The sequence below is a fragment of the Ornithorhynchus anatinus genome, chromosome 8 (genome assembly GCF_004115215.2).
Source record: "Ornithorhynchus anatinus isolate Pmale09 chromosome 8, mOrnAna1.pri.v4, whole genome shotgun sequence".
Classification (NCBI taxonomy): Eukaryota; Metazoa; Chordata; class Mammalia; order Monotremata; family Ornithorhynchidae; genus Ornithorhynchus; species Ornithorhynchus anatinus.
This window is the reverse complement of record NC_041735.1, coordinates 37,476,017-37,502,711: the sequence shown is the minus strand read 5'-3', so window position 1 is coordinate 37,502,711 and position 26,695 is coordinate 37,476,017. Positions and strand designations below refer to the sequence as shown.

The 26,695-nt window shown below is 49.7% G+C and overlaps 2 protein-coding genes and 1 long non-coding RNA gene across 5 annotated transcripts in view; 2 read left to right on the top strand and 1 right to left on the bottom strand.

Moving 5' to 3' along the window:
* EXOSC7 (exosome component 7) overlaps positions 1–22,827 on the bottom strand; it is a 34,411-nt gene extending 11,584 nt beyond the window's left edge. The window contains exons 1-4 of the mRNA XM_007666144.4: positions 22,731–22,827; positions 11,615–11,716; positions 10,977–11,071; positions 2,227–2,392 (exon numbers count right to left, since the gene is read on the bottom strand). Of these exons, the coding sequence (XP_007664334.2) occupies positions 2,227–2,392; positions 10,977–11,071; positions 11,615–11,716; positions 22,731–22,787 (420 nt within the window). The 5' untranslated portion in view covers positions 22,788–22,827. The remainder of the gene's footprint in view (positions 1–2,226; positions 2,393–10,976; positions 11,072–11,614; positions 11,717–22,730) is intronic.
* LOC114813852 lies at positions 3,538–11,459 on the top strand. The gene is made up of 3 exons (XR_003761613.2): positions 3,538–3,652; positions 10,411–10,620; positions 11,344–11,459. It is a non-coding gene; the product is annotated as an uncharacterized LOC114813852 (long non-coding RNA).
* Positions 22,828–22,924: 97 nt separating the features above from the next.
* Positions 22,925–26,695, top strand: part of ZDHHC3 (zinc finger DHHC-type palmitoyltransferase 3) — a 54,159-nt gene continuing 50,388 nt past the window's right edge. Inside the window, exon 1 of one of the 3 annotated variants that reach the window (XM_029070523.2) lies at positions 22,925–22,957. The gene's annotated coding sequence lies outside the window, so the exon portion shown is untranslated. The remainder of the gene's footprint in view (positions 22,958–26,695) is intronic. The other 2 variants (XM_029070522.2, XM_029070524.2) reach the window with 2 other exon arrangements.

The following is a 26,695-nucleotide window of genomic DNA, read 5'->3' as shown; positions in this document are numbered from 1 at the left end:
GCCGCGCTGATTCCCGTACAGTTCCAGTCTTTTACTGGAATTTCCTGAAGTCTATTCATATACATACACATATCTACTGACACTCACCTAAGACCACCTGAGTACGGTCTGTGCTTGTTAATTTCAAAATCTGTTATACTGAAACTAAGTCCATTTAGCTTAGCGACACATTTCTTAAAATGTATTTTAAAACTGCAAAGGTGGTTAAAGTCGTCCGTTAATTTGTTTCGGAGTTGTGTTTCATTATGCACTGCTGGGCAGTACGAAGAAATGGGTTCCACTGAAAATAAAATGCTCTTAAACAAGAAGCACTTGTTATGTCCAATGTCCTTCCTAAGACCTAGCCCAGACTTGCAGGAGCTGCTTGCTAATTAAACCATGGATGCCAGGCCAATCGTAAAGGTTGATGTTCCCATTTGTTCCCGGGAAATAATATCAATAATTGTGATGATGATGATGATGATGATAATAATGATGGTATTTGTTAAGCACTTAATATGTGCCAAATACTGTACCAAGCACTGGAGTATAAAATAAACAGGTCCCACAAGGGACTCAAAATCTAAGTAGGCAGGAGAACGGGTATTGAATCCCCATTCTGTGGATGAGGGAACTGAGGCACAGAGAAGTTAGGTGACTTATCCAAGGTCAGCAGGTAAGCGGAAGACCTGGAATTAGAACCCAGGTCATCTGACTCCCAGGCCTGTGCTCTTTCTATTAGGCCATGTAGGGTAAACTAAGTAAGAGAGGACTGTTTTTTGATATTTTTTTTTTAAGGTGAGCTATTAGGAACCCAGAATTGCAGACAAAAGTTGCAGCTGTGATTCAACTGACTCCACTTACATGGGGTGATATTAGACTTTATGATGGAACCTTCGTAAAGTCTATTCTGTCACTAATGAAACTTGCATAGCTCCCATCGATACTAATGGGAATCGTTTGCTTTATCGAAGGGGAAAACAGCATCTCAAAAGAACTCGCCATTATTTAGCAGATATTAATTTCCCTTGCGATGACAAGATCTACTTAACATTTATAACAACTTTAATACATACTGCCATTATAATTCACCATTAATAAAACATTAAATTACACCTCTAGCAATAGCAGCAGCATTTCAAACCTCTCACAGTATCCTACAAAGGAAGGAAAAAAAAAAGAAACCCCACGAATGCAGCGGGGCCTAGGGTCCAAGGACCTGGGTTCTAATTCCGGCTCCGCCACTTGTCTGTTGTGTGACCTTGGGCGTGTTACCTAACTTCTCTGTTCCTCAGTTACCTCAACTGAATATGGGGATTAAGACTGTGAGCACTTTGTGGGACATGGGCTTGGGTCCAACCTGATTAACTTGTATCTTCACCACTGTAAAGCACAGGGCCTGGCTTAGTAGTAAGCGCTTAAATACCTTTTTTTTTTTAAAAAAAAAAAAAGAGAGAAATCCATTAAGTCTTAAATGGAAAGATTGAAGGGTGAACTCAGAGCCAAGCAGACCTTGACCCGCATCCTCTTTTGCTGGTCAGAGAATCCCTACTGGAGAGGCAGAGCTGCTTCATGCGCAGCCCTACTTGAAGGTGGGCAGGATCCAAGGCAGCAGGTCTTCAGAACAAGTCACGGCAGTGACTGGAAGCAGATGGGGCAGGTCCCAAAAGGCTTCAGAGAGGTAGTGAATCTCGAAGCTGAATCCTGAAGGAAAAGGGAGTGGCAAGGCTGTGTGGGGAGGGTGTTCCAGAAAGAGAACACTTGGCGAAAGACAGGAATGACGTTGATGAGAGCAAGCTCTCTAGCCTGTGAATGCGGAGGGAAAGAGTACTGCGTGCCCGTCACCAGCTGACAAGTTGGGAGATGGGGAAAACGGAAGAGACCAGGTCCTCCGAAGAATAAATCTAGTAGGATGGGGAGGTGTCCATCCTACTAGACCCTGGTGATGACTGCGGCCAAGCCCCCCCAAAAAACTGACTGCCCTTTCAGGAGGAAGCTGGGGCCAGTCCTAAGATGTAGTCACCCCTCAGCCCCCAGGGATTTCCTGGGCTTTCTGTCGCTTTGCTAACAGAGAGAAAGCTCTCCAAGTGGGAGAGGTTTTTAAGCTAGCCTCACCCAGTCCCACTGATCCTGCACGAGGGCATGCGCCTATGCTCCCGGCCCGCCCGTTCTGCGGCCTGCGGCGCCCCAGTCCAATCCGACCCGCCGAGGCTGCTTTTCCTCACATGCCGGGCTTGTGAAACTCACCAAGACATCCACGTAGAGGACCCAACAGTGCTCCCTGGGACTGATGCAGAGGGACTCCAGGTCTATGCTGCTTTTGTTGTTAAATATCCGGTACAGGGTGTTGGCGATCTCGGTGCCAAGCTCGTCACCTCCTCGACCTTCGAATTCAGGGGCGGCATTGGCCGAGCTACACCGCAACGCAAGAATCCAGGTTAGATGTTTTCTGGTGCAATCTAAGGAGGGGGACCCGCATAGCGCCCCACTCCCCTGAAGCACCGCTTCAAGCCTCTGTAGCCTCACCTGCAAAAAGCGAGATGAGACCCAGGTGGGCCCGAGATGCCCACTGGCCCCCAAGTGGAATTCTACCCACGGGGGAAAGAGGAAGCCGGGAAAGGCCACGGACCCTGGGGGAATCTCACTGCTCAGGATTCCCAGAGCCTAGTGTACTTGGAAACTCTTCAAGGAGGGTCTCCGTTAGCAGAAGTGGTTCAAGTTTCTCCTTGAAACTCTTCAAGGAGAACGCCATGAAGAAAACTGCCGTTTTGAACGGCACGAATCTCCCGGACTGACTCGATGCGCTGGATTCCAAAGGTCAAGGCTCAGGAGTTTGGACACTCCGGGAATACCTCGTAAGACTCAGAGGCCTAACAGCCAGAGATAATGAATGTCACTCGTCCAACACGCAATGATGTCAGGATTAAAGTTTTCCAACTGCCCCTTTTGCCTCCATTCATTTATTCAGTCGTATTTATAAGGTGCTTACTGGGTGCAGAGCACTGCACTAAACTCTTGGGAAAGTACAATACAACAACAAACAATGACAATCCCTGCCCACGATAAGACTGAACTTTCAAACATCTTGGTTGGAAAAACTCTGTTAGTTCCCTCTTCTATCTCCATCTAGCCCAAGTGCGGGACAGAATCCCAAAATTATCAGGCTGGATCATTTTAATGATAACTTTTCTTCTCCAATTGCACTATCTGAATCATTACTGACCATCTGAAACCAGAATTTAAAACCCACACAAGCAACTTCATTACTTCTAGACCAACTTTAGAGGTGCCGCCACTGCCCACCTCCTGCACTAATTAAGATTTCCGAAGAAAATCCTTTTTGGCAAAACATTCAAATCACCAGGGATGAGGCATAGTTTACCAGCTTCCAGCTAAGCCATTTTTAATTTTACCACCATGCATTCAACAGTATCAATGGGCATTCCCAAGTGCTTAAATAGGGTATATTTAGGTACCGCTTGTGCTGACCTAACAATACGCTGATGTAACAATTGCCACAAAAATACAAACTGTCTATTCTACGGTGTTTCCAGTGACAGCGTATGGATCCGAAAGTCGGACGGTGAAAGAGACAGGATAGAAAGAGCATCGATTCTTTTGAAAGACAAAAAGAAACGCCCAGGGCTGGAAATGGTCACATTTACTTGCCAGGGTGAGTGATAATTTGGGGCAGACTGTAAACTCACTGTGGGCAGGGAATATGTACTCTCCCAAGCGGTTAGTACAGTGCTCTGCATAAGTAAGCGCTCAATATATACAACTGAGTGAATGAATGAGTGGAGGAGACTGTGGATTTCCGGTGAGCGGCAGGGAAATCCGCCCCCGTTGCTACAAGGGCTCCAGAAGTCAACCGGAGCCCGTTTCCAAGCCGGATCCACCTCCCCAAGGTCCGGGGGAGTCCTCCCTCCACTGGCAGCTGCTGTGGAATGGAACGCCAGACTCGAGACGGGTGAAAATGGTTTGGTATCAGCCACAACGGTCCTTCCCGAGAGGCCAGTTGGCCCGGCACCCTCGGAGCTCTCGGCTTTTCTGAAGCCCAGCCGGAGGCCGGAGGCCGGACCGGGCTGGGAAGCTGGCTGCTCGGGTCGGGGCGGAGGAGATACCTCGGAAGGGGGCTCTGGGGGAGTCCTCGGACCACCCGGGGCCAACCTCTAAGCCCTGGACTGCCTCTTGCGGAAACCGCTTGCCCGGTGGGTGGCTTGGGCCCGGAGAAGTTAAGCGACTCGCCCGGTCTCCTCGGCTGCAAAATGGGGATTCAACATCTGTCCTCGCTCCCCGTTTAAACTATGAGGCCCTTGTGGTACGGGGACTGTGTCCAGCTGGATCGTCTTCTATCTACCCCAATGCTGAGTACTGTGCTTAGTGTGCACGGTAAGCACTCCATTACCACGGTTATTACTATGACCCTCATTATTAATCGGGTGCCCCAATAAAGGCACTCTACCAGGAGGGGACTCCAAGCAGGTCCCCAAGACTGTGAGCCCCACGTGGGACAACCTGATTACCGTGTATCTCCCGGTTAGGTTCCCAAATGAAAGTCATCCAGTGGGCTCTCCCTGTCTCCCTCTCAGACAGGGAGAGCCCAACTACCGCCGCCATCTTCTGACATGGCACCCAGTCCATACACATATTCAAATCTCCTCCGCCCTTGACCTATGTCCTGCCGGCAGCCACACGTTTCGCATCAAGAGATAATACACCGAGTTCAGTCTGCTCTCCGAAGGTTTAGTCAAGTGCTACGGCCCTAGGTCGCTGAAGATTTGCTACTGGGGATAAGCCATTCTGGAATATGGACACTGTGGCACAGCGGCACGGTTCAGTGGCAGGAAGGCAGATCTGGGCCAACCACGTGGCCCTGAGCCCGGTGTTGAGGTTCTAAGGCAGCTCCTGTGGCAAGTATAAAAAACCACTCAAGCCGTAACCCTAGTCTCCCACACCCTTTTCGTTGTGGCATTTGTTAAGGGCTTATCAGGTGCCAGGCACTGTATTAAGCATTGGGGTAGATGCTCTTTAGGTTGGACACAGCCCATGTCCCACATGGAGCTCACGGTCTTAATCCCCGTTTTACAGATGAGGGAACTGAGACCCAGAGAAGTGACTTGCCCAAGGTCACCCGGCAGACAAGCGGTAGAGGTGGAACCGGAACCCAAGTTCTTCGGACTCTCGAGCCCGTGCTCTAACCATTAGGCCACACTGTTTCTCATTCCTCATTAAGCATTACGGTGGAGCCTTTCATTTCGTGATCACCCTCCCCTGGCACTCTGCCAAACGCCTTGCACGCTGCTACTATTTATAGCCCCTGAACCAGTTCAGCAACTTGGCACTACACAGAGTTAGCCCTCTTCCGGGATCGTCGTAAATCATCTGTCCACAAGGACTGGGTAGGAAGAGAAGGGCAGTAATAATGATAGTCATTATTATTATGTAACGGACACACTACATACCAAGCACTGTATTAAGCAACGGGGTAAATACAGGATAATCCGATCAGAGAGTCTCTGTCCCACATGGGTCTCACAGCCTAAGGGGGAGGAAGAACAGATATTTAGTCCCCATTTTGCAGATGAGGAAATTTAGGCACAAAAGTGACTTGATGAAGGTCACAAAGCAGCCAAGGGGTGGCCTTCCCATTTCCGTTTCCTTTCCGTCAGCGAGCTCTTCCCCAACCTCTCCTCCTCCTTATCCGCTGGGCACAGCTTATTTCTATATATATCTGGTTGCAGAAGGAGACGTCTCCCCCGTCCTTACCTTATCACCCCTGCTCGGCATACAGTTCTCTGATGCCTCACGGCAAAGGGGCAGGTCTGGGATGTGGGGAGTAGGGTGGAGGTAAGGCGACTGCCCATGGCATGGGAGGGGGCGGCGTGGCTTAGCGGAAAGACCACGGGCTTGAGAGTCAGAGGACGTGGGTTCTGATCCCGGCTCCGCCACTTGTCTGCTGCTTGACCTTGGGCAAGTCACAACTTCTCTGGACCTCAGTCACCTCATCCGTAAAATGGGGATTAAAAGTGTGAGCCCCACGTGGGGCAACCTGATTATCCTGTATCTACCCCAGCACTTAAAACAGTGCTCGACACATAGTGAGCGCTTAACAAATACTATAATTATTATTCCATCCTGCCAGATAATTCACCCAAGACAATCGCCTGGCTGTACGCCACCGGACCCAGGATCTCCCGATCCTGTAACGCCAAGGTTCACCTCTCCTGGCTCCTTGCTTCTCTCTCATCTTCTCCTCCCTCGGTGACTTGGGGCTCCATTCATTCATTCGATCGTATTTATCGAGCGCTTACTATGTGCAGAACACTGTACTAGGCGCTTGGAATGTACACTTCGGCAACAGATAGAGACAGTCCCTGCCCAAAGGCTCCATGTCCAGCGCAGGATGGGATGAGGAAGGAGGGAGTAGCAGTGGCAGAGGGGAAAAGATTCTACTTGAGCCTCCTTCACTACCCTCCCCACCTCAACCTTTAGCTCTCAAATAAAGAAGGCTTATTGAACATACGAGCACTGACGGCCCAAAAGGGTGCTTGGAAACAGATCACGAGTGGTGCCCTTGAGGACTACGGAAGACTTGCTCTCGATCCAAGGAGTGAAAAATCCTAATCCTTGGGTAAACAGTAAATCCACAAGGGCCAGGGGTCAGACAGCTGCACACTGAGCAGTGAGTACCATCTGGTGGTGGCCCACAGAGCCATAACCAACACTGAGAGCCAACCTCTTCCCTTTGGCTTTCACAACCCCTCGCTCCTGACACAAGACCACTTTCTCTGACTATCCCCATCAATCAATCAATCAATCAATCAATCAATCGTATTTACTGAATGTTTACTATGTACAGAGCATTTGACTAAAGCCCTTGGGAAAGGACAATATAACAGAGTCGGTAGACACGTTCCCTGCCCACGATGAGCTTGGCAGACAGAGAGTCCAAAATTAGCCCCCGAGAAGAAACACCTAGGCTTCCATCCTGAATTTCTGTCTTGGGGAAAGTGCCCCAGTTTGGAAGTCTTGGGACCTGAATCCAATTTCCAGCTCTGTAAATTAACTCAATGTAGCTATGCTAAACAAGCGAGTAGCTTTTGGGAGATGTGGCGATGACCCTTTTACAGGTGAGGTAACTGAGGCCCAGAAAAGTGACTCGCCCAAGGTCACAGAGCAGACAAGCGGCGGAGCTGGGATCAGAACCCATGACTTTCTGACTTCCAAGCCCATGCTCTATCCACTACGCGAACAGAAACTCCGGGCCCCTGGCTTTAAGCCACCCCATCAGCTCTCTTTCTTATCCACTCTCTTCTCCCACTTCACCTCAGCTTGCACCCTTCATCTCTCTCACGCTCACCTTCTCATTGTGCCCCATTCTCGACTCTCTGTCTCTGACCCCTCGCTTATGCCAATCCACCACTCAATCAATAACATTTAGTGATCACCTACCATGTGCACTGTATTACATTAAGGACAAGGGAGAGAACAATAAAAATGATTATACATGACCCTCACCCTCAAACAGTTTACGACTGAGCAGGGGAGGCAGACTCTAAAAGAAATTACAGATAGGAGGAAGTAATACAGCACATAAGATAAGGCTGTAAGTGCTATGTGGAATTGTGAGTACTTATGTGCTTAAGTGGCGCAGAAGGGTTGAAGGGCCAGTTGGGGGGTAGGAGGAGGAGAGAATGGTGAGTAATCAGGTAAGGCCTCCTGGAGGAAATGCTATTGTAGAGGGCTTTAAAAACATGGGAAGAGCTTGTTTTGTCAGATGTGAAGAGGGGGGAGGAATTCCAGGCAGTAAGAGATAACCGGAGACAGCGGTCTCAATGGAATGGAGGGGACAAAAGCCAGATTGCAGAGGATCAAGAAGGGAGTTGGAGGAAAGCAGGTGGAGGCAGAGGGTGCATACCAACCATCTGAGATCTGAGCCAGCTGACGGGAATGGGCGGAGGAGGATGGGATGATGAGAGCTGGATGGTGCACTGGGTCCGCAGAAGGGATTTATTTGTTTTAAAAGGGTGGACTGGGCATGTTTGAAGGCAGAAAGAAAAGAGCCATCGGAGAAAGCAATTAAAGATGGAGGTCTGGGTGGGTAGAAGATTGAGCACAAGTGCCTCATCTTCTTTCCCAAACCTTTACCTCTCCCATCACTGGAGAAGCAGCGTGGCTTAGCGGAAAGAGCACGGGCTTGGGAGTCGGTGGGTTTTAATCCCGGGTCCGTCACGTATCAGCTGTGTGACTCTGGGCAAGTCACTTAACTTCTCCGTGCCTCAGTTACCTCCTCGGTAAAATTCTTGCTTCTCCTCGGAGAAGCAGCATGGCTCAGTGGAAAGAGCATGGGCTTTGGAGTCAGGGCTCATGAGTTCAAATCCCAGCTCTGCCACTTGTCGGCTGTGTGACTGTGGGCAAGTCACTTAACTTCTCTGGGCCTCAGTTCCCTCATCTGTAAAATGGGGATTAAGACTGTGAGCCCCACGTGGGACAACCTGATTCCCCTATGTCTACCCCAGCGCTTAGAACAGTGTTCGGCACATAGTAAGCGCTTAACAAATACCAACATTATTATTATTATTATTAAAATGGGAATTAAGACTATGAGCCCCAAGTGGGGCAACCTGATTACCGCGCATCTACCCCGGTGCTTAGAAGAGTGCTTGGCACACAGTAAGCGCTTAACAAATATCATTATTATCACCATCAACACGGCAGAATCCACCACTATCCTCCCTTCTCACAAGTCCATAACCTTGGCATTATCGCAGTCATCTTTCCCATTCAATCCATCACGAAAACCCGTCGGTTATACCTTTACAACATCTCTAGAGTCTGCCCTTTCCTCTCCTTCCGAACCGCCGTCATACTGATCCAACCACTCGTTTCCCACCGTGATTGCTGCATCAGCTTCCTTGCTGACTTGCCCTGCCTCCTGTCTCTCACCTCTCCAGTCCACACTCTGCTTCACGGATCATTTCCTGAAAAGGTGTTCAGTCCCTATCTTCCCTTTCCCCCCAAAACTCTAATGATTGCCCACCCACCTCCGCATTAAACAGAAACTCTTCACCATCAGCTCTGAAGCACTCAATCAGCTCTCTTCCTCCCACTTACACTCTCTTACCTCCTATTATAACCAAATCCGCCCAACTCCACTCCTCTAGGGCCAACCTACTCTCTGTAATTCAATCTCTCCCATCCAGCCGACGACCCCATACCCAACATCCTCCCGAGCCTGGAACTCCCTTCCCCTTCATATCCGACAGTCCGCCATATGCCCCACCTTTAAAGCCCTCCTAAAAATCACCTCTCCAACAGGCCTTCCCTGACTAAGCCCTCATTTCCTCTATCCAGTCTCCCATCTGCATTGATTTGGCTGTGTACCCCAGCACTTGGGAAAACATCCTTATACTCTACTATTTCACCTTTCTGTATTTTACTTTAATGCCTTTCTCCTGCAGACTGTAAGCTCCTGTGGACAGGGATCGCGTCTACCAACTCTCTTATATTGTACTTTCCCAAATGCTTAGTACAGTGCTCTGTATACAGCAAGCACTTCGATACCACGTTTGACTGACTGACTTGCTAGAACCAAAAGCACAGGTGTAGGGGGTAGATTTTGAAAACGGGCAGATCTACTCTTGAGGGAGCAGCAGAGGATGAGAGTGGACACGGGGGTGGGAGGAAGATCTGGGGCCTGATGGCTTCAATTTTGTCATCAATAAAAGTTAGCTGGCCAAGTCATCATGGGCAAGAGGGGGTGGGGGGAGATGGGGACACCGCTAAAGATCTGAAATATTTGTGGGAAGGAGGGGGAGAGGAAATGGCCATGGGAGTTGATGAGGGAGGAGAAGTTCTGCCCAGAACTCTCCCACTTCACAACCGGAGAACTTCTCTACATATAGATACAAGCTGTTCTACTACTGAAACACTTGTTCATCCACTCCCGTTTTTCCATTCTCATTTTCCTTTTATCTCTAATTATTTTGTGCACCTTTCCTGCTAGATTGTGTGTTTTCAGTCTACTGTATTCTTCCCAGTGCCTAATCTATTGCTCTCTACACTGTGGGTGATCAATTAGTAATTATAATTATGGTATTTGTTAAGTGCTTACTATGTGCCACGCACAAATTAAGCACTGGGGTGGATACAAGCAAATCGGGTTGGACACATTCCCTGTCCCACATGGGACTCACAGTCTTAATCCCCATTTTACAGATGAGGTAACAGGAACGGAGACGTGAAATGACATGTCCAAGATCACACAGCAGACAAGTGGCAGAGCGGGGATTAGAACCCATGGTCCTCTGACTCGCAGGTCCTTGCTCTATCCACTATGTCATGCTAATTCTACTAATAAATACTAATTATTGCTAATTAATACTGCTCATCACCTGATATTGCCACTCCCCAATCCTCTTCTGTCAGGAGAGTGACCGCGACAGAAGCCGTGAGGTTCCTGATCAACTATGTGGTGGTGCAGAAGGAAGAGAGACGGAGAGGGAGAAGGAGACTGATTCTGCTCTACACCTCCCCTGAACAAGGGGGTGAAGCTCAGAAGGATGCCCACAGGAGCCAGACGAGAAGTTTAAAAAAAAGTCACTTCTCAATTTATGGGGCTTTAAGTGCCCTGAAGGGGTGAGTATATAATATTAGTCCCAATTTATAGATGAAGACCCTGAGTAACAAGAGGAGGAGTTACTTATCCAAAGACATGCCTGGTGAGTCAATCGCAGGACCGGTAGAGCATAAATGGGTCCTGCTGCCCCATCTGCTCTCCTTACCTACCTCGCCACCCTCCTTTGGCAAACGAAAAAACCTCAACTGGCTTCTACAAAGTTTTGAGGAAGTATTTAGAGATAATGACCACGGATTTTGTGGTACAGCTTTTTCATAAATACTTCTAATTCATTTTACAGAATGGTCAGTTAACAATAAAGGTTCATTATTTTTTTTTTTACACGTTTGTTTACTCGGACTCACCCCATACTTACCAGTCCACAAAGAATTCCAAAAAACCTTCTTTTGGCTTCTCCAACTTTGGCGTTCCCATTTCTGCTTTAACTCCTACCAGAATGTCAGTGTGACCCTGTAAGAACATCCATGAATTGAACAGAGTCTTCATCTCGCCTCTCGTCGGGCAGACCGCCACTCTCCCCATCTTCGTATCTCCTCCAAAGGGCCTTCCTCGACTGATTTCTAATCTCCCCCAACTGCCATTTTGGCACTTCTGCACCCCCTAAGCTTGCAACTCACTCACCACGCCCAACTCCCTGGCACCCAGCCCACTCGCACACTACCATAATACTCTCCTATTTCCTCTTATCTATAATTTCTTTCTGTGTCTGTCTCCCCCATTAGATCATAAGCACCTTGAGGGCAAGGATCATTCTGGCAATTCTACTGTACTACCCTAAGGACTCGGTACAACACTCGGGAACAAAACAGGCATTCAATAAACACTGCTGGTTCATGGAGCTGACTTCAGCTCTTGAGCCTGAGTCTACCCCAAACCTGATGCGGCTTACACCACCGGAAGACGTTCAAGGTACGCCGACATTGAGGGCAGAGGGGGTAACTCCCTGTCATCTCATCCCTCCCCTCCTCCCACTTCCAACGCCATCTTACTCACAAGCTTGACTCTCGCCGATCCACTGGTGTTGGACACCACATCCGTTTCCACTTCAGCACATCGGTAATCTTCACAACTCCGACCGTCCACCCGGAGGTCTTCCTGGGGGGGGGGGGGTCACAGGAAAAATCTGATCAAAACAACCCAAGCTGTTCCATCAGGCCAGATCAGATATCAGACTTCCCAGGGAGACGCCAACATTGAGGGGCAAGACAAAAGACGACCAAGCTGTTAACGTCACCTCATCTGTTAATCCCCACTGAAAGCCAGAACCTAAGCTTCCCTGGTCAATTAATCAATTATATGTGTTTATTGAGTGTTTACTGTGTGCAGAGCACTGTACTCATCTGTGTACTCACCCCCCACCTCTTCCCACCACCCCCGGCTTCCCTGCCAATGCTTGGCAGCAGCTGAGCCAGATTTAACTCCCAAAGAGGCACCAGGCCTACTGCTGGTTGGAGGCTCCCATGTGACACTGTTAAGTCATTCTGCAGAGAACACAAAGAGGTGGCATCACTGCATCACAGAGTGGCTACCACAGTGGAAGGGAGAGGGAAGGGGCGGGGAGGAGAAAGAAGTGGGGAGGGAGAGGGAGGAGCGGCGGCCCGTGGGGCCGGCACTGGCCAAGGTGGGCTTCCCTCTTCCCTTGGGTGGGTTTGGGTAGCCCCCCTCCACTGCCGCAGGACCCAGAGCAGGAGCTCCTACCCACCCTCACGGGGACATCAGCGAGGCCCAGTCCTTCCGGCCGCAGAGAGCTGCTGAGGCCTCAGGGATCCCTGGGTGGGTTCCCGGCTGCAAAATGGGCAAGAATGCCTGGGCCCCAAAGGTGCAGGAAGGGCACGGTTGGGCCAGCCAAGGCCCCCACCCCTGCTTTATGGAAATCCAGGGGCCTGGGATGGGGCGGGGAGACTAGGGGGCAATGGTACTAAACCAGAGACTTGGCCGGCCTTCGCACGGACCTTTCGAGCAACCCAGACCACTCGATCTCTCTCTGCCTTGGTTTTCCCATTTGGAAAATCGGGATCCTAGCAGCTATTGGAACAGCTGGTTTACCTTTCCAAGGACATGAGGAAGGTTAACCAGATAGGGTCTGTGAAGATCTTGCGACTTGGATAAACAACGATATCATGTGTTGCTACAATCAGAACTCTAGAAGAGAAAAGGAAATGAGAGAACACTGAAAGGGAGCAGCCAAAGTCCAAAGCCACACCAGAGGAAAGGGAATAATCGCCCCGAAAACCAAGGATGCCATCTGGTGCTGCTGGCACCGTCGGAGAAGACTCCGTGGCAGGGTCATTCACTCATTCGTTCGTATTTATTGGGCGCTTACCGCGTGCAGAGCACCGCACTGAGCGCTTGGGAAGTACAATTCAGCAACAGAGAGAGACAATCCCTGCCCACAGTGGGCTTAGCCCCCTCCCGGTTGAGCTTCCCTGAAAAGTCGGCATGACGAGCTTCTCTCAGCTCCCTGGCGACCAACGCCAAACCATTCCCACTTTGCGCTAATGATGAGAGGAACCAGGAGGAGCAGAGGTGGGTGATGTCAACAAGCAGCGGCCCTGGAGGAAGACGTAGTGAAGCTCTCACTTTGCAGGAGCAGGCGCGAGAGCAAGACACAGCTCGGGAGGGACTGGAAAGCGACTGAGATTGAAAAAGAAACGGAGCAAGGGAGAGCTGGAGGAGAAAGAGAAAGACCCTAAATTTCAGAGGAGCCCAGAGAGACAAACCCATCAGGAAAACCAAGACCATCTGAAGGCTGGACCTTGCTGGGGATCAGGCTATGTCAGGGGACAAGACTGATTCACCACCTGAATCACTGGCAGAGTTTTGTTTTCCTAGCAGAGGACTTTCATGTGGCCGTCCTTTGTTTTGGAATATGATAGGAAACTCTCACCTAATAATAATTATGATATTTGTTAAGCACTTACCATAGTTCTAAGCGCTAGGGTGGATACAAGTTAACCGGATTGGACGTCGTCCCTGTCCCACATGGGACTCACACTCTTAATCCCCATTTTACAACAGTTCTTTTGTTTTTTTAGAACGGTGCTCCGGCGCTTAGAACAGTGCTTGGCACATAGCAAGCGCTTAACAAATATCATAATTATTACAGATGAGGTCACCGAAGCCCAGAGAAGTGAAGTGGCTTAAGGTGAGAAGGGGCCGTCTCAGCCCTAGGCCGGGAGCCGGGGGCAGGGGAGAGAGACTCTGGGGGCCGGAGGGAAGATTTCCTACCCGATCTCATCCGGCACAGTTTGCTTTTATAGCGCCAGGTCACTATAACTATAACCCTATGGCGCTGTACGTCCATTTCGTCTATCCTGCCATCGGCCGCGGTCTGAGCCTTCTCTCTGGCCCACAACGCCTCTCTTGGTATACGACAGGCCACCACTGTAGGATCACATCCCCAAGAGGCCTTGCCCAGCTGGGCCGTCATCTCCCCCACTGGCTCTCCCTTCTGTGTCGCCCATATGCTTGGCTCTGGGCCCTTCGAGTGCTTGACAGTCATCCCAGAGTATGTGGGAGAAGCAGCACGGCTTAGTGAATAGAGCCCGGGCCTGGAATCGGAGGGACCTGGGTTCTAATCCCGGCGCCGCCACCTGTCTGCGGATAGGGGAGGCTGAAAAGACCAGTCCACAAATAACACCACCTTCCAAAATATGTTTACGCCAAGAGAGTTCTCTGCTACAGTGATATATTTGCCACTTGTTGCGTCTGTCAGTTTTCAGCGCTGCCTCTTGGAAACTTAGCAGTGCTTCCACTCGGGGAGAGAGACATTTCTCCCCGACGCTGCTAACACCAGGCTGGCCCGTCTGTTGGCAAGGTGACGCCGCGCTTCGCTACATCTTTAATACACCCGCCCTGCCCTCCCGGCTTGAATGTCCCAGTTCGGATCACGGTATCGCAGCCGCTTGGGAGTCCTGCCAAAGCCGGCTGGATGTAATCATCTCATTACAGAAGCCAGACAGAAAGGAAAAATCCTCAAACGCTATTCGGATTTACTGAGTGTTTACTGTGCGCACAGCATTGTACTAAGCGCTTGGGAGAGTACAATACAGAAGTGGTAGACACATTCCCCGCCCGTGACGAGCTCACGGTCTAGAGGGGGAGACAGACATTAATATAAATAAATTTAAGTAACAATATTAAGTACTTACTATATGCCCAGCATTGTACTAAGCACTTGGGATAGGAGCAAGAAATTCAGGTCCCACATGGGGCTCACAGTCTAAATTATTCCTGAAGCCACTTCTGTCCATATCTAAAGTGGTCTTCCTCAGGCCTCCTGCCCGAGTACCCGATCAAGGAGATGGTGGCGAATGGGCTCCGAAATAAGGAACTGCTTCAGCTGATCTCTCCCCTGCAAGCCAAATACGATGTATAATGTCTCAGATCAAACCGGGACTTTCACATCTATTTCAGGGCTCCAGAATGCTGAAAACTCAGTTAGGGAGAAGACTTACTTTACTAATGAGTACGTTGCCCACTTTTTCCTAGTTCTCCTCAACCTCCCAGATGCCTTTCAGGGCCCTTCTTCCGGAAACCCTGTCCAACCTTGATTTCTCTGACAGTCTTACCCCTCTGACCATTCTGTCCCCGACTCTCTAACTGTGGCTATCCCCTGAGGCTCAGATCTGAGACGTTTCTCTTCTCAACCTATACCCACACCCTTGGGGACCTCATCCAGTCTCAGTTTCAACCACCCCACAAAGACATTCAAATCTACCTCACTAGTCCTAACTTGTCTCCTCCGCAATCTCCCCCATCTTCTCCTACCCCCAGGCTATCTCTACGTGGATGACCTGTGCCTGGGCACTTCCAAAACTGAATTCCTCCTTTTTCCTCCCAACCTCCTAATAACAATAATAATAATGATGATGATGATGATGATGATGGCATTTAAGTGCTATGTGCAAAGCACTGTTCTAAGCACTGGGGAGGATACAAGGTGATCAGGTTGTCCCACGTGGGGCTCACAGTCTTAATCCCCATTTTACAGATGGGGTGACTGAGCCACAGAGCAGTTAACGACTTGCCCAAAGTCACACAGCTGACAAGTGGCTGAGCTGGGATTTGAACCCATGACCTCTGACTCCCAAGCCCGTGCTCCTTCCACTGAGCCACGCTACTTCTCCTAACTTTCCATTACTGTTGACAACACCCCCCCACCCATCTCTCAGACCTGCAACTCTAATATTATCCTTGACTCTTTTATCACTTTCAACCCACACAGTCAAGTCATCAAATCCTGTGGGATCTTTCCTCACAATATTCCCACAATATGCCCCTTCCTCTCCATCCGATGGGCCATCACCTCGTTCCAAGAAACTGTCATATCTCGTCCCAACTACTGCACCGGCCTCCTCGCTGACCTCCCAACCCCAGCCTTGCTACTCTCCAATCCATACTTTTCTCTGCTTCCAGATCTTTCCACTCCTCATAGCCCTTCACCTGTTACACACTCCTCTCCGCATCAAGCGGAAACTACTGACCATTGACTTTAAGGGCCTTAATCGGTTTTCTCTCCACTTTTCCTCACTCCTCTCCCAATATACATCAGCTCAGATGCTTCGTTCTTCTCAAATCACTCGCTGCCTCGCTCTCGTCTCGTCTCTCTCGCTGCCGACTTCCCGCTCAACCCTTCCCTTCTGCTTGGAACTCTTTCTCCATTCACGTTTGGCAGACCATAGTTTTTCCCATCATCATAGCCCTTCTGAAATCGTATTTCCTCCAGGAAGTCTTCCCTGATTAACTTCTCAACTCCTCACCTTGGGTCCGGTCAACCACAGATCGGCGAAGCCATGAACGACGACGACGAAAAAATCGGGGAATGCCGGGAGAAACGACGACAACGATGACAAAAAAAATCAGGGAATGCCATGAGACTATTGTACGTGCAAAGCTGGTTCTTAGCGAAGTTGTTAAAATTCACTGCCTGTTTTGGAATTTGTCTTTTGGTCTCTTGATCTTCCCAAAGCCCCTGCTCAGGGAGTTATACCTTCCGTGTGTCTGTCTGCTGCTGTTGTCTCTCAAAAGTCCACCGTCATAAAAATCCTTCACACTGTCCTACCTGGGTGATAAATGGGCCATTTCACTTCACCGGAGGCCGTTTGGCTATTTTGCCATCGTCTATTCTATTAATGGTAAGAGTGCAGGCCTGGGAGTCTGAAGACTCAGCTCCTAATTCTGGCTCCCAAGATTTAGTGACAGGTTAAACGACAGAGATGAGTCAAGGATAAGACCAAGGTCACGGACGCAAGGATAATGCAAAGGTCGGGGGCTTGTGAGACAGGAAGGATGTTGATGCGATGAGAAAATCGGGGGGAGGACGGGCTTTAGGTTTGGAGATAAGGACTTCTGTTTTGGACATGTTAAATTGGAGGTGTCGGTGGGACATCTAAGTAGAGATGTACTGAAGGCAGGAGGAAATGCGAGACTGCGGAGAGGGAGAGAGATCAGGGCCGGAGATGAAAATTTGGGCAACATCTGCAGAGATGGTAGTTGAAGCCTTTGGAGCAAAAGTGTTCTCCAAGGGAGTGAGTGTAAATGGAGAAATAGAAGACCCACAATTGAGCCTTGTTACACAGTTAGGGGGTGGGAAGCAGAGGGGGAGCCTGTGAAAGAGACTGAGAACGAACGGCCAGAGAGGAGGAGAACCAGGAGAAGACGGTGTCAGTGAAGCCGAGGATGGATACTCCTTATCATAGGCTTTAAAATGCTCAATCGCCTTGCCCCCTCCTACCGTACCTCCCTGATTTCCTATTACAACCCAGCCTGCACGTCGCTACTACTAACGCCAACCTACTCACTGTACCTCGATCTCTTCTATCTCTCCACCGACCTCTTGCCCACATTCATTTCATTCATATTTACTGAACGCTTTCTGTGCGCAGAGCACCGTACTAAGCGCTCGGAAAGTACACTTCGGCAACAGACAGAGACAATCCCTACCCGACGACGGGCTCACAGTCTAGAAGGGGGGAGACAGACAACGAAACAACCCGCCTCTGGCCTGGAATATTCTCCCTCGTCACACCTTCTAGACTTCAAGCTTGTTGTGGGCAGGGAATGTGTCTGTTTATTGTTGTATTGTACTTTCCCAGGCGCTTAGTACAGTGCTCTGCACACAGTAAGTGCTGAAGAAACACGACTGAATGAATGACTCTCTGACAATTACTCTTCCCACCCTCCAAGCCTTATTGAAGGCACATCTCCACGTGAATATATTATCTACCCCACCACTTAGCTTGGTACCTAGTAAGCACTTAAATCCCATAACAATAAGTATTATTAGCTACTGCCTTCCTGATCCCTCTGCATTTCTTGATGATTTTGGTGCTTTTCTCACCTGCTCTCTCACTCCCTTCCTAACGTCAACCTCCGTGCTGAAAATGCCTAACCCCACGCCCAGAGAGCGGCCTGCTTCCTTTCGGTCCTCAGCTCCACACTGACCTTTTGCTACCTGCCCAGGGAAACGGGGTGGGAGATGGCAACAGGCAGCCAAGCTACAGACGTCCACGGGGTGGGATGGGTGGCCAAGAGGACCGGATCCCCCACCTCACGCCATGCTGACGGGGAAATCCTCACCCCAGTGCAACCCCAGTACAGTGTGGGTACTTCTAGAGCACCGCTGTCACCAAAGAACAGCTCCTGGGTGACCATCTCAAACCTCTGGATGACCCAGACAGCTGGAGGGGCAGTAAGCGAATTAGACCGCCGATTTCCAAGAGGCAGTCGGTCGGGTTTAGTGGTCAAGGACACTGAAGAGGGAAGCTACAAACCTGGGGTTACCTTTATCTGCCTGCGTGACCTTAATCAAATGATTCAAACCTCTCCGAGCCCAAACTCCCTCCACCAGCAGCTGAAGCGGTGCGGCTTCTTGGAAAGAGCACAGGCCCGGGAGTCGGAAGACTTGGGTTCTAAACCCGGCTGCGCCACTCCTGTCGGCTTGCGCAACCTAGGGCGGGTGACTTAACTTCTCTGTGACTCAGTGACCTCATCTGTAGAATGGGGATTAAAGCTGTGAGCCCATGTGGGACAGGGGCTGTGTCCAACCTGATGATCCTGTCTCCACCACAGTGCTTAGTAAAGTGCTTGGCACCTAGTAAGCACCAACAAATACCATAAAAAACACTACGGAGCCACATCTATTTCTCGCTACCTCACAGGTACGGGAAGGAAATGAGACAACATCCACATAAATGCTTTGAGATGGGGCTCAAGGGAAGGCAGGGGTGTTACCGTTTCTCCAGCTTACAATATCGCAAATCGGCAAGGCTGGCTCCATCGATCGTGCTGACTGTTTTCGGAGCGCTGTACTGAGCGCTTGGGAGAGTACAAGTTAGGAGTTGGCAAACATTCCCTGACCACGACGAGCTGACAACTGTAAGCTTGGTACAAAGGCCAAGGACCTTAGCGCACAGTGAGCGCTCAATGAACGACTGAATGAACCTTCCAAAACTGGAAGCTCTTCATATGGTAGGCATTAAGCGCTTACTATGTGCACGGCACCGTTCTAAATGCCGGGGTAGATAGAAAACAATCAGGTTGGACACAGCCCAGGGCTCCAAAAGGGCTCACGGCCTTAATCCCCATTTTATAGATGAGGTCAGTGAGGTAACAGAGAAGTGACTTGCCTAAGGTCACCCAACAGACAAGTGGCAGAGTTGGGATCGGACCTTCTAACTACGGTCATCTAGACTGTAAGCTCACTGTGGGCAGGGAATGCGTCCGTTTATTGCTACGGTGTAGTCTCCCAAGCTCTTAATACACTGCTTTGCACACATTAAGCGCTCAGTAAATATAATAATGAACCAACAAATCCAGGTCCTTCTGAGTCACAGGCCTGTGCTCCATCCATTAGGCTGAACTGCATCTCGGGGAAGGTGCCTGTTTACTCTGCTGTACTGTCCTCTCCCAAGCGCTCAGTACAGTGCTCTGCACACAGTAAGCGCTTAACAAATACCACCATCATTATTAACAAATGCCACCATTATTATTATTACTTAAACGGGACTGTGAGCCTCACGTGGGACCACCTGCTGACCCTGTATCTCCCTTAGCGCTTAGAACAGCGCTCTGCGCATAGTAAGTGCTTAACAAATACCACCATCATTATTAACAAATACCACCATTATTATTAAAATGAGACTGTGAGCCTCACGTGGGCCAACCTGATTAAAATGGTGCTCTGCACACAGTAAGCGCTTAACAAATACCAAATACCATTATTATAATTAAAATGGGACCGTGAGCCTCACGTGGGCCAACCTTACCCTGTATCTCACTCAGCGCTTAGAACAGCGCTCCGCATATAGTAAGCGCTTGACCAATAGCACCATTATTATTATTAACAAATACCACCATTATTATTATTAAAATGGGACTGTGAGCCTCACGTGCGACAACCTGATGACCCTGTATCTCCCCCAGCGCTTAGAACAGCGCTTTGCGCATAGTAAGCACTTAACAAATACCACCATCATTATTATTAACAAATACCACCATCACTATTAACAATACCACCATTATTATTATTAAAATGGGACTGTGAGCCTCACGTGGGACAACCTGATGACCCTGTATCTCCCCCAGCGCTTAGAACAGCGCTCTGCGCATAGTAAGCGCTTAACAAATATCACCATTATTAACAAATACCACCATTATTACTATTATTACAATGGGAGTGGGGGCCTCACGTGGGCCAACCTGATTAGAATGGTGCTCTGCGCATAGTAAGCGCTTAACAAATACTGACATTATTAACAAATACCACCATCATTATTATTAACAATACCACCATTATTATTATTAAAATGGGACTGTGAGCCTCACGTGGGACCACCTGAGGACCCTCTATCTCCCCAAGGGTTAGAACAGTGCTCTGCACATAGTAAGCGTTTAACAAATACCATCATTATTATTAACAAATAGCACCATTATTATTATTAACAAATAGCACCATTATTATTATTAACAAATAGCACCATTATTATTATTAACAAATACCACCATTATTATTAAAAAGGGACTGTGAGCCTCACGTGGGCCAACCTGATTAGAATGGTGCTCTGCGCATAGTAAGCGCTTAACAAATACCACCATCATCATTATTAACAAATAACACCATCATTATTATTAACAAATATACCACCATTATTATTATTAAAACGGGACTGTGAGCCTCACGTGGACCAACCTAACCGTCTCTCCCCCAGTGCTGAGAACAGCGCTCAGCACATAGTAAGCGCTTAACAAATACCACCATCATTATTAACAGATACCACCATTATTATTAACAAATATACCACCATTATTATTATTAACAAATAGCACCATTAGTATTACAATGGGACTGTGAGCCTCACGTGGGCCAACCTCACTGGAAAGAGCCTGGGCTTTGGAGTCAGAGGTCATGGGTTTGAACCCCGGCTCTGCCACTTGTCAGCTGTGTGACTTTGGGCAAGTCACTTCACTTCTCGGAGCCTCGGTTCCCTCATCTGTAAAATGGGGATGAAGACTGTGAGCCCCACGTGGGACAACCTGATTCCCCTGTGTCTCCCCCAGCGCTTAGAACAGTGCTCTGCACATAGTAAGCGCTTAACAAATACCCACATCATCATCATCATCAGAACGGTGCTCTGCGCATAGTAAGCGCTTCACAAATACCACCACCATCATTATTATTAACAAATACCATCATGATTATTATTTAAACGGGACTGTGAGCCTCCCGTGGGCCCACCTGCTGACCCTGCCTCTCCCCCAGCGCTTAGAACAGTGCTCGGCACATAGTAAGCGCTTAACAAATACCAACATCATCATCATCATCAGAATGGTGCTCCGCACATAGTAAGCGCTTAACAAATACCAACATCATCATCATCAGAATGGTGTTCTGCGCATAGTAAGCGCTTAACAAATGCCACCACCATCATTATTAACAAATACCACCATGACTATTATTTAAACAGGACTGTGAGCCTCCCGTGGGCCCACCTGCTGACCCTGCCTCTCCCCCAGCGCTTAGAACAGTGCTCTGCACATGGTAAGCCCTTAACAAATGCCCACATCATCATCATCATCAGAATGGTGCTCTGCACATAGTAAGCGCTTAACAAATACCAACATCATCATCATCATCAGAATGGTGTTCTGCGCATAGTAAGCGCTTAACAAATACCACCACCATCATTATTAACAAATACCACCATGATTATTATTTAAACAGGACTGTGAGCCTCCCGTGGGCCCACCTGCTGACCCTGCCTCTCCCCCAGCGCTTAGAACAGTGCTCGGCACATAGTAAGCGCTTAACAAATACCAACATCATCATCATCATCAGAATGGTGCTCTGCACATAGTAAGCGCTTAACAAATACCAACATCATCATCATCAGAATGGTGTTCTGCGCATAGTAAGCGCTTCACAAATACCACCACCATCATTATTATTAACAAATACCACCATGACTATTATTTAAACAGGACTGTGAGCCTCCCGTGGGTCCACCTGCTGACCCTGCCTCTCCCCCAGCGCTTAGAACAGTGCTCCGCACATGGTAAGCGCTTAACAAATGCCCACATCATCATCATCATCATTAGAACGGTGTTCTGCACCTAGTAAGCGCTTAACAAATACCCACATCATCATCATCATCATTAGAACGGTGTTCTGCACCTAGTAAGCGCTTAACAAATACCCACATCATCATCAGAATGGTGCTCTGCACCTAGTAAGCGCTTAACAAATACCCACATCATCATCATCAGAATGGTGTTCTGCGCCTAGTAAGCGCTTAACCAATACCACCACCATCATTACTATTAACAAATACCACCAGGATTATAATTATTTAAACGGGACTGTGAGCCTCCCGTGGGCCCACCTGCTGACCCTGCCTCTCCCCCAGCGCTCCGCACACAGTAAGCGCTGGAGAAGGACCACCATTATTACAGTAGCGAGTAGGCCCGAGGCCTGTGGCGGGCCCGGGTCCGGTGGGGCCGCCCTCCTTCCGTCCCCGCGTCCCCCCGTGCCTCCGCCCCGTCCTTCCTCACATCCTCCCCGCCCCGGGATGTGTCTGTTGGGGTCCCCGGGCCCCGGGAGGCCGCCGACCTGGACGCCATGGACGATGTAGACCTTCTCGGCCTCGCTGAGGGTAACGGACGCCATGGCGGCCGGTCCTTGCCCCCTCCCGCTTACGTCATCCGGCCGCGACGCCTCTAGGGCCGCCCTGACGTCATCAGCGAGCGCCGCCCGCTCCGCTCCCCCCCCTCCCCCCCCCCCCCCCCCCCGGCCGGGCCGGTCCTGCCCATCATCGCCGCCGCCGCCGCCGACCGGGGGTGAGTCCCCCCGGATTAGCCGATCGATCGATCGATCGATCGGGAGGGCCGGGGAGAGGGGACAGCGCCGCCGCCTCCTGGCAGCCCTCCGGGGCCCGGGCAGGGAGGGAGGGGAGGGCTGGGAGGGCTGATTAGGGTGGGAAGGCGCTCCCTGCGCTGCGCCCTGCGCTTGCAGGCTTGTCCCGGGGGGTTCGGAAGCCCTCCGGCAGGACCCGCGGCTCTCTAGCAGCCCCAGCAACCTTCCAGCAGTCCCCGCAGCCTTCCAGCAGTCCCTGCATCTTTCCAGCAGTCCCCGCAACCTTCCAGCAGGCCCCGCAACCCTCTAGCAGTCCCAGCAACCCTCCAGCAGCCCCCGCAGCCTTCCAGCAGTCCCAGCAACCCTCCAGCAGTCCCTGTAGCCCTCCAGCAGTCCCTGTAGCCCTCCAGCAGTCCCCGCAGTCTTCCAGCAGTCCCAGCAGCCCTCCAGCAGTCCCTGCACCTTTCCAGCAGCCCCCGCAGCCTTCCAGCAGTCCCCGCAGCCCTCCAGCAGTCCCTGCACCTTTCCAGCAGTCCCAGCAACCTTCCAGCAGGCCCCGCAGCCCTCTAGCAGTCCCAGCAACCCTCCAGCAGTCCCCGTAGCCCTCCAGCAGTCCCCGCAGTCTTCCAGCAGTCCCCGCAGACCTCCAGCAGTCCCCGCAGCCCTCCAGCAGTCCCAGCAGCCCTCCAGCAGTCCCTGCACCTTTCCAGCAGTCCCCGCAGCCTTCCAGCAGTCCCCGCAGCCTTCCAGCAGTCCCCATAGCCCTCCAGCAGTCCCCATAGCCGTCCAGCAGTCCCAGCAGCCGCCCAGCAGTCCCAGCAGCCGTCCAGCAGTCCCAGCAGCCGTCCAGCAGTCCCCGCAGCCCTTCAGCAGTCCCCGCAGCCTTCCAGCAGTCCCCGCAGCCTTCCAGCAGTCCCCGTAGCCTTCCAGCAGTCCCCGCAGCCCTCCAACAGTCCCAGCAACCCTCCAGCAGTCCCCTCAACCCTCCAGCAGTCCCCACAGCCCTCCAGCAGTCCCCATAGCCCTCCAGCAGTCCCAGCAGCCGTAATAGATGTGGCATGTCAAGTGCTTAGTAGGTGCCAAACACTATGCTGAGCACTGGGGTAGAGACCCTGTAATCGGATGAGACAGGGTCCCTAGCCCTACCCTTTATGGGCTCACAGCCCAAGGGGGAGAGAGAACAGGTAGGCCATCCCCATTTAAATCAGAGAAAATGAGGCCCAGAGAAGTGACTCGCCCAAGATCACACAGCAGGGAAAGGGCAGAGACTGCCGGTCTTCCGACATCCCAGTCCTGTGGATTTTTTTTCCATTAAGGAGGGATGCTCTTTGTATTCCCCCTCAAGGTGAAGTTGGGGTCGTAAGGAGTCCCATCCACTCAGGAGAGAGGACAGAGAGGAATTTGAAAAGGACTGAGTCTGGGATATAAAGAAAGGGACCCAAGATCAGCTGCTTAGAGGAAAAACAGTGTTTGAAGTTGGCAAGAGATGGGGGTCTGGTGAGATTTACTAGCAGAACCTTGTTGCACTAAAATGTCTCATTCCTAAATGTGTCCCCTTGTACCTGTTGTTGAACTTAACATTTGCGGTTGACCGTGGCACATCTGATGGTTTAGCTGTCCTGGGGACTAGGACTGACGTCCACGTCTATGACCCGGATCCCCAGGGTTTGTCTGGAACCACCCTTCCCTGGAGAACTAGCAAGTTGATCAGCCATTTATTAGACTCACCTTTCTTTCAGAACCCTCTTTCAAGTGTGTGAATGAAACATCCCACGAAAGTTGGGTTGGGTCAATTGTCCATTATATTGAAGAGCGTCCCGGCGTCATTGCCTTGCTCCTTCTCCCCAAAGATGAATCCATCGCCGTACCGTTGTAGGAGGCCTGTTGCCATCCTTGAGCCCCTACAGGACACAAGAGGAGACCCGATGTGACAACTTATTTGGAATTTTTGCAGGCTAAGAAGATGAAATTAAGGACTGTATATCTTAGTTTAGGGATCGTAGCCTGCAAACTTGCCTACCAACTCTATCGTATTGTATTCTCCTAGGCATTTAGTACAATGCTGTGCACACAGTGAGCACTCAGGACCAGATTGATTGGTAGGAGAGACAAGGGAGTCATGGCTCCTCACCGTTAGCACAGTGGTGGCACGGGTTCCCTGAGCATAGAGAAAGGATCATCGGGCATGAAGGATTTTTTTTTTGTCCTGCAAGGGAGATATAATTTAAAGGTAGTATGGGTTGCGGGAAAAGCCTGACGTTGTAGAGAATCTGGGCCCTATTAGTAGTTCAGACATGAGGTATCTGAGGCCTCAACTAGGATGTTAGCTCGAAAACCGTAAAGAAGGGACCGCAAGGGGAGGTAAATGAAGAGTTGCCATTGTTTTGGAAACTCTTTATAGGATTCACCGATCCGTACGAACCCATTCAAATTTTCTAAATTTATTTTTAAAAGCATGACCTTGAGGAATGCCGTTTGGTGGGGAGCCTATTTGATCGGTCTGAAAAATAGTTACTTTGTCCATATGTTGACAACATTTTCCGAATAATCAACCTGAAGTATCGGGAAGATTCGGTGTTTAGCCTTCCAATGTAACGTGCCTTGAGAGGTGGAATCCTTAGAGTGATCACATTGCACTCTGACCAAAATACACATCTCGAAAGACCAGACTGAGCCACGACCAACAAGTTTTTGAATCCATTTGATTCTGAAAAAAATTAAAGTTTGAATCCCCAACACAGAAAATAATTCCTGTGTTTCTTTTTCATGAAACCATCAACGATTTAGTACAGTATCCACAAAGTTAAACAAGAAATCAGAATAGAAGATTTATTTGTGAACTGTCCATTTCATTTCAATGTCATTTCATAGGATGCCTGATGGTTTTAAATGTACAGAGGATTAGCTGCTCCTGTCATTGCTAAAATAGCTGTTGTTCTCAGCAACTCAGCTCTTTTCACTATATAATTTCAATTTCCTTTTCATTGTCTTCTTGGGAGACACGATAGTCTATATTCTCTTATTATTATCCTCCCCGGTGCATTTCTCTGTTCTTTTATTACTTTTTCCCCAAAATTCCCTTCAGTATTTGTACAGAGAATGAAGATTCTGAATGCTCCAGTGCCCGACTCTTGTGGGTTGAGAAGAGTGATCATTTCTTGGTTGGTGGGGTGAGGTTGGGGCTGCCCTCAGAACTGTAGTCCACTCTGTTTGCAACAAGTACAAAAAGAAATGCACTTGATTCTTCAGATGGCACAAATCAATTAAAAAAGTATATTTTTCATCCCCCGGGGCTTTATAATGCAGAGTGAATGATAAAAGTGTGTTTCTAAGTTGCGCTGTCTGTCCCATGGTATTACTCTGGGAAAGAGAGAGCAAATTTTGGAGGGTATGGTATTGGTTAAGCACTTACTATGTGTCAAACACTGTTCTAAGCACTGAGTGGATATAGGCTAATTAGGTTGGACACAGTCTTGGCCCCACATGGGGCTCACAGTCTAAGCAGAAGGGAGGACAGGAGGCATAGGGAAGTTAAGTAACTTGGCCAGAATCAGTCAGTCAGTTGTATGTTTTGAGCACTTAGGTGTGCAGACCACTGTACTAAGCGTTTGGAAGAGTACACTATAACACGCTGCAAGCAATTGGCAGAGCCAGAATTAGAACCCAGGTCCTCTGACTCCAGACCTGTGCTCTTTCCACTGAGCCATGCAGAAGCCCCACAC